The sequence below is a fragment of the Ixodes scapularis genome, unplaced genomic scaffold (genome assembly GCF_016920785.2).
Source record: "Ixodes scapularis isolate PalLabHiFi unplaced genomic scaffold, ASM1692078v2 ptg000005l_1___fragment_1__unscaffolded, whole genome shotgun sequence".
Classification (NCBI taxonomy): Eukaryota; Metazoa; Arthropoda; class Arachnida; order Ixodida; family Ixodidae; genus Ixodes; species Ixodes scapularis.
The window spans coordinates 3,882,064-3,890,358 of record NW_024609885.1 but is presented as its reverse complement, the minus strand read 5'-3'; the positions used below and the strand labels follow the sequence as shown (position 1 = coordinate 3,890,358).

Here is an 8,295-nt window from a genome sequence, read left to right as displayed (position 1 = left end):
TACGTACGTCCGAAGACAGTGGGCAACCCACTGCCTTCATGCTTCAATGAGTTTATTGTGCCCTCTAAGGAGGGTGCTGCACCCTCCAAGGAGCCAGACGTGTCGTCACCGGCACTAGCTGGCCCTTCTGGCCGGGGTCGGGGGCTGCCTCCCCGTGCCTCTGGCAGCTCATCAAAGCCTGGGCGGTCAGATTCACCTCTACCGCCCAAAGGACCCAAGGTCTCATTGGATGAGAAGATGGATGTGAGCGTCCCACTCTCCGATGAGGACCTTCCTCTTTCCCAAACAGGCTCTGTTTCCTCGGCCTCCTGCGAGGCTGGAGGACGGCCTAAAGACACTGCAAAAAAGAAAACCATCCCACGGATTGTGGCACCAAAAGACGCATAAACTACATTTCACAATTTTTGCGTAAAACACCTATTGAGGCGTTTCCTTTATTGAAGATAAATGTCTTTCTTCCTTCAGTGGAACTGTAGAGGCCTCCTGTCTAACTACGATGATGTGAGCGATCTTTTAGAGGATCACCGGCCCATTGCATGTTGCTTACAGGAAACGCACCTAAAAACCACCCACACCAATGTTTTAAAACACTTCCAGGTGTTTCGTAGGGACCGTACACATGCAGCTCACGCAGCTGGAGGTGTTGCGGTGGTTGTCCAACGTTCAATTCCTTCTAACGAGGTAGCCCTGCAGACTTCACTTGAGGCGGTGGCTACACGTATTTTGTTAGATCGAATAATTACAGTCTGTTCATTGTATGTACCTCCCAATTATCAGTTACATATGGAGGAGCTAGAAGACCTTGTTAATCAACTTCCTTCACCTTTTTTACTTTTAGGAGATTTTAATGCACACAATCCCCTGTGGGGTAGTGACAGACGGGATTCTAGAGGGGCCCTTGTTGAACGTTTTTTGCTTTCTGCGGGATTGTGCCTGCTGAACACAAATGAATCTACATATTTTAGCTCAGCAACTCACACTTTCACTTCCATTGACCTATCTATTTGTCACCCATCATTATTCCCATTGCTTTCATGGAAGGTCATACCGAATCCTTATGGAAGTGACCACTTTCTCATCATCTTAGAATTTAACCATCTTCCCATGACAGTCCCAACACGCTGTCCTCGTTGGAGATTCGAAAATGCCAACTGGCCTACCTTTAAAGAATCATCTCTTTTTGCATGCACATCACTTGACGATCTTGATATCAATAAAGCCACTCAACATATCACTCAGCACATTTTACAAGCTGCCATTCTCTCCATCCCCATGACGTCCTCGCATCTGCCCAGGAGACCAAAGCCCTGGTGGAACAAAGATTGCCGTTTGGCCAAAAAAGAACAAAATCGAGCGTGGGGTATATTTAGGCGCTACCCTACAACACACAATCTTATTGAATTTAAGAGAAAAAGGTCCCAGGCGAGGTGGATTAGAAGGCATGCTAAGAAAAAACGTTTTAGAGGGTACGCTTCTTCAATTAACAGCTCTGTATCTGCAAAGGAAGTCTGGGATCGCGTACATAAAATTGACGGCTCTTACCGGGCATTCACTGTCCCACTCTTGAGTCGGAATGGAGTTTGTTCTGCAAGCCTTGAGGAACAGGCCAACATCCTCGGTGAACACTTCGAGTATGTCTCCAGTTCGGAACATTACACCTTAACGTTCCAGCGATACAAGATCAATGCAGAAAAAAAAGCTGTTATCACATCAGGTGGCACGCACGAACCCTACAACACTCTATTTACATTATACGAACTTCAAATGGCACTTCTTGGTTCCAAACAAACTGCCCCTGGACCAGATGGTATTCATTATCAAATGCTTGAACATCTTCATCCATCCACTATGGAGCTAATTTTGTACCTTTTTAATAGAGTTTGGCTCGAGGGCCACTTTCCGTCCTCCTGGAAGACCGCTGTGGTTGTACCAGTGCTTAAGCCCGGCAAAGATCCCTCTTGTGCATCTAGCTACAGACCAATAGCTCTAACTAGCTGTCTTTCCAAGACATTAGAAAGGATGATTAATAAGAGACTCATGTTTTTTCTAGAACGAAACAGCTGCCTTGATAAGTTCCAGTGTGGCTTTCGGTCAGCACGGTCCACTGTCGATCATCTCGTCCGCTTTGAGACCTTCGTACGTGAGGCGTTTGTCAACAGACAACAGTGTCTCTCCATCTTCTTTGATTTGGAAAAAGCATAGGACACAGCCTGGCGTTACGGCATTCTGCAATATTTATTCGATCTTGGTTTCCGTGGCCGAATGTTGAGTGCCATACAGAGTTACCTGCTGCACCGTACGTTCCGCGTGAGGCTGGGAAAAACTCTCTCGAGGGAGTTTTTACAGGAGAATGGAGTCCCTCAGGGGGGTGTACTGAGTGTCACTCTTTTTATCGTCAAACGTAATTCCATTGGCCGTGTAATTCCTCCTTCGGTGCAATATTCCTTATATGTTGATGATCTCCAGATTTCCGTTTCATCCTGTAATCTCTCAATTTGTGAACGTCGCGTTCAACTTGCAGTCAATAATTTGGTCAGATGGGCCGATACGAATGGGTTTAAATTTTTTCCCGAAAAAACAGCTTGTGTCAACTTTTCTCGTCGACGTGGTGCTCTTCAGGAACCGTCTTTGAACATGTATGGTTCTCCTATTGTTGTAAAAAATGAGCACAAGTTTTTGGGCCTTGTGTTCGATTCCAAGTTGACTTTCGTTCCACACATTAAGAGATTAAAACTCAAGTGCCTTAAATCTCTAAACATCCTTAAGGTCTTGTCACATGCATCATGGGGCTCGGACCGACTGTGTCTGCTGCGTATCTATCACTCAGTCATTCGCTCCCAGCTTGATTATGGTTGTATTGTCTATAACTCTGCTCGGGCATCAGTTCTAAAGATGTTAGATCCTATTCATCATCAAGGACTGCGACTGGCTATTGGTGCATTTCGTACCTCCCCAGTGCTTAGCCTTTACGCGGAAGCAAACGAATTGTCCCTTGAGTATAGGAGGTTTTCCCTGGGTTTTATGTACTCTGTCAGGGTTCGCTCGGTCGCGGAGCACCCCGTTCGAGATAATATTGAGACGATCAAGTTCCAACGCACATTTGAAAACAAACCTTCCACAGTCCCCCCTTTTTCTATGAGGAATAATACTGCAGCACAATCCGTTGGGATGGATGCAAAGCCTCAGTTGGTCCAATACCCTCCGGAAATAGCTCCATGGAACAACTGCCAGATACATTGCGACCTTACACTGACCAAGTATAACAAAAAGAATGTTCCACAGGAAGTCATAAGGCAGAACTTCTTTGAGCTTCAGACCAAATATCACAAGTATGCCAGTTTTTATACAGACGGGACAAAAAAGACTCCGTAGTAGGCTGTGCTATGGTGGGACCATCGGTAAATCAGGTGAAGAGAATAAATTCAAAAGCCTCTATACTAACAGCAGAGCTTTATGGTTTGTTGTTAGCTGTTGATTACATAATCAAAAAACGCCTTTCTCACGCTGTAATCTACACCGACTCTTTAAGCTCTCTGAAGGCTGTCGCATCAATGAACCGTGTAAGAAACCCACTGGTTTCTGAGTTAAAGTACAAGATAATCCTGGCTGCAACGAAAAATTTTGACATAGTCTTATGCTGGGTTCCTAGCCATGTTGGCATTCCTGGAAATGAAGCAGCTGATAGTGCAGCCAGTTCTGCTAATGATAGAGAAATTGACACACACCAAATAACCTACAAAGATTACCACAATTATCTGAAACGTTGCATCAAAGCAAAGTGGCAGCTGCAGTGGAACGGCGAAACCGGCAACAAACTACATGCAATCAAACCTCTTCTAGGCGAGTGGGAGAGCGCCCGACATCGGGAGCGCTTTTACGAAGTCGTACTGTGTAGGCTACGAATCGGTCATACTCGTCTTACACATGGACACCTCTTGAGCGGGGAGGAGGCCCCTGAATGTGTGCACTGCAACCTACCTCTAAGTATTATGCACATACTCATTGAATGCCCTATGTATGACCAATGCCGGTATAAACACTACTCACTGTTTTATAAAGAACACATTCCACTACACCTTGCCTTACTACTAGGTGACGAACCGCTCATTCCATATAGTTGTGTTTTTAATTTCCTCACAGATATCGGCCTTCTACACCGACTGTGATTTTACTTTCTATCCTAAACTCATTGTCATATTGTTTACACTTATACACATTCATGTTCATGGTTTTATCATACATTTCGCTACAATAGCTCTTTCCTCTTCTTAAACCCGAATTGCAATAGTATAAGCTTGGCGCAATATAGCCTTAGTTGCTGATGCGCCAAAAAACCCCAATCAATCAATCAATCAATCAATTTCGCTCAAACGCGAGTACACAGCTTCCAAAGAAACACCTTCGACAATCATTCGTACGTATTTTATTAAGACCATAGATACCATCGGCCTTTCTTGCACGGCACGTAGTTTTCGCAATGTCCAGAGAGTGGTGCAATAAACTCGTGCGTAAACTCGTGGTCCGTGTTGACGCACACTTGTCGAGAGAGTCTTCGCAGGTCTCTTCGGTACGCGAGAATGTCCTTCTCCAACTTGTCTCGCTGCACGTTGTCCGGGTCGAAAGACGCACTCAACTGGTCTCGAATGTTGCGCAGCATGTCGTTCCGGATCTCGCCTCGAATCCAGTCGAGATGCCCGTCAACGATGTCGTAGACACCGACGCCCACCTTTATGCAATAGAGAAGAATCTCGACGAGAATCCACTCGGTGGCCTTGGGCTTTCTCCAAAAGTGCAACACCAGCTCGCGCGTGTCTGCGTCCGACAGTCCGTGCAATCTTTCGTACAATTCCATGAGGTTTGAGACGATTGTCGGAGTAAAATATATGCCCAGCTTCTCCATGGCAATCTCCACTTCTCTAACGTAGGTGTCATATTCGTCCGAAGAGGGAGGTATCGGCGCAGTCATAAAGTTTTTCAACACTCCTGCGTCGAACTTGTCCCTTCCACCAGTCCACAGGTTGTATCTCGTTTGAAATTCTTCTACCGACGGTAGAGTATTGGCGTATTCAATCACGCACCATTCGAGTATAGTCTTGTCAGACAGTCCCCGCTTGTCCAGTGGAAGAGTAGCGACTCGTACTGGAGCCTGGTCGGCCGAAACGGGATCGCTGTTGACCGAAGCCGCTGGTGTAGGAGCAGTCTCGCACGTGCACGATTCGAGTATAGGCTTGTCGGACGGTCCCCGCTTGTCCGATGGAACAGTAGCGACTCGTGTTGGAGCCTGGTCGGTCGAAACGGGATCGCTGTTGACCGAAGCAGCTGGTGTAGGAGCAATAGTAGCGTCGCGAATCGTGCAATACCAGTAAGCGTAGCCCTGTCGGCTAGCCGTGTATCTGTGTTCGCGCAGATACGTGTGCAAACTGAGGATGTGCATTTTCATAGACGACCGTTCAAAAACGAGTTTATCTCGAGCAAAGATTTCTTCGTGTCTTTGAAGGTGGACGACTCGTCTTCGCAGACCTGGACCCAATGCGATAAATCGCTCCAAACGTCGGGTCTAAAATACCTACTGTCGAGCAATAGGACGGCCCCCAGTCGTTCACGTGACGTACGCAGCGTCCCACGGACTGGTTAACCGCTCGCATCGCCTGCGTTTTATACCATTCGTCCCCGTCTCCGCCCCTGCTGCGGTTAAACTCGACCTTGACCTTTACGTCCGGACTGTGATACGACGGATAGGGTAACCCCACGGATACGACGAGTCGAGCCAGCGAATCGGAGAAGTCGACGCCTTCGCTCATTTTGCCTCTGTGCACGACTAGAAACAGGGCCACCGTGCCGGGCTCTCCGTCAATCAACGCAGTCTTGTACCTATCGAACAAGAGGTCCGAGTTTTCAGAATCTTCCAGAAACAGATGCCCGCCGACCACCTTGACCAACTTGGGCCATAGAGGCACTTTGCGCCACACGTCTGGACAGGTCTGAAGTAGCTTGTAAGAAGGGAAGAAGCACAGGACGCCAGCCTTTGTTTCGCCGACATTTTTCTTCAGGATCTTGGTCGACTCGTAGACGACGGAACCTACGGCCTTGAGTAGCTCTTCGTTCTGGCATGCGCTGTAATTCATGTAAAACTCTTTGTCACCCTTGAGCGAATGCGAGATCCTACGGACAAAGACGTGACGCTTGGACGCGACGTGTTCCTTGGGGACACCTTGTGAGTAAAGAAGACGCCCAATTCCTTTTCGTACGACGACATCGGACTCAGAGTCCCCGAGGCCAGGACGATAGAGTGCGTGCACGACGACACAGACTTCATGGCGTAACTCGAGTCCATGCAGGTCATCCTGAGTTCTGGCGACTCGCGACCCTGGACGACAAACATTGCAAAGCCTTGGGCACCAAATATCTCGGGGTAGTAAAACTGAGTGACGATGCGGTCAATCAACGTGGTGTTTAACCGGTCGGACAAAGGATGTCGAGACGTTAAGGGACTCACGACTTGACCCAGGCTCACGTTGTCCGTCTTGAGGTAGCGTCTCGTCTTGGCCAGGAGATCATCGCCGCGAACAATCGCATATCCAACGTCGTTCATCATGGCCAGGAGCCCCTCGAAGAATTCGCGAAGCTCGACGTTGCGAGAAAATCGTCGTGCGTACGTCTGAAGCTGCGATCTGGACACTTGTAGGGACATGGCGTCTCTACAAAACGTTTCAATGTTGTGCGCCTCGTCGAGGATCAGAATCGCGCCGCTGAGATTGATGTTGAGCGTGCTACGGACGAAGGGATCGATCAAGTAGTTGTAGGGACCCAGCACTATTTTCGACCTGGCTACGTAGTACTGTTCGTTGACGTAGTAGGGGCAGATATCGTTTGCAGCACAACTCTCCACCAAGTCCTCGATGTCCCTAACGTCGGGCAAACGCGCCTCTGGTCCATGCTGCTCTTTCCAATTGCGGTAGAATCGGCACGTCGACGAGGCCCTGTGTTGACTGCAGAGTTGGGGCACGTTACCGCTGTGGACTTCCCGTTCCAAGAGGCAGACTCGGTCCTTGCCGACGAGACGAGAAATGTGCGCGGCGTCTCCGATGAACGCCTTGGCCACCGCTAACATTTGGTCGAGCTGTTGGTGCGTTCTAGAGCAGAGGTAGATTTTGCCGCTGGGTCGTGTCGTTATCCATTCGCGAACGGCTCCGAGCATGGCCATTGTCTTGCCCGATCCGGTAGGAGCTTCTATCATGACGTTGGCTTTTTCTCCGAATCCGCGCAACATTGTTTCAAAGACGTCCACTTGTACGGGGTAAGGTATCCGGTCGCCCGGTAGTACGAGCCTGTAGCGGGGCGCCTCTTCCATACCCGCCAACGTTCGTTTTTGAAACGATTATACCGATAGTTCGTCTCGTCTTCGGAACTATAAATAGTCTGAGCGGAGTGGTTGACCTCGTCGTCCGTAATCTCTCCCTCCTCTTTTTCATCATCGCCATCGTTCCATTCGTCTAACACTATCCATTCTTCTTCTTCTTCGACCTTGGTCATATCTACGTCGTTACTCATGCTTACGCGAGGAGATTGAGACGAAAACTCAACGTGCACGGTTTTTTTTTTAATTTTTATTGCCCAAACAAAGGATACCTACACAACCAGTCAAGGTAATTGCAAACTCTAAAGTACCTCGGATCTACGCTCTCGTACAGGCTCATAAAATCTCGATGCACTCTGGCGTTTTTCACGGTGCGTGGCTCGACGACGCTGCAAACGACTCGATCGGGAGGCATGTCAAGCAGGTAACTCAACTTGCGAACGCAGGCCACAAAGAAGGTGAGAGAGTCGGTCAGAGTCAGACACAGAATCTTGCTGGCCTCTTCGTAGCGAAAGGCGGTCGCGTTCGCGTACACTCGACCGCTTTCGAACGTGTAGTCGCAGATCACCGAACCGAGGGCGCTTGCGTCGTCGCGGTAGAGGCGAAAGTCGATGTATCGACAGGCCGTCTTGAGGTACCAGACTTCCGTCCGAACCAGTCTCATGTAGACGTACACGTTGAGTCTGTATCTGTTTTTCGTGCGGCTATGGAATCGATGCAGCGCTGCGCCTACCGTCATGAAGGGGCGGCCGACGAGAAGGATCGTCGCCGCGTGCTTAGTCTCCAAGGCGTAGAGAAAGTCGACAAAGACGCTGGAGTCGCCGGGATTTCGAAGTCCGGTCGCGATGGTGTTTGCCAGGTTGTCGTAGTATACGCGTAACATGATTGTAACGTCGATTTCAAATAAAAAACTGAAGTTTCCCGCTTATATCGTTAGA

At 48.7% G+C, this 8,295-nt stretch overlaps 1 protein-coding gene across 1 annotated transcript; it reads right to left on the bottom strand.

The window, feature by feature from the left end:
• Positions 1–5,436: 5,436 nt before the first annotated feature.
• On the bottom strand, positions 5,437–7,351 carry LOC121833863 (regulator of telomere elongation helicase 1 homolog). The gene is made up of 3 exons (XM_042287577.1): positions 6,775–7,351; positions 5,613–6,211; positions 5,437–5,520 (listed from the first exon to the last, which is right to left on the bottom strand). The coding sequence occupies exons 1-3, from the start codon at positions 7,349–7,351 to the stop codon at positions 5,437–5,439; spliced, it is 1,260 nt and encodes a 419-aa protein (XP_042143511.1).
• Positions 7,352–8,295: the final 944 nt, after the last annotated feature.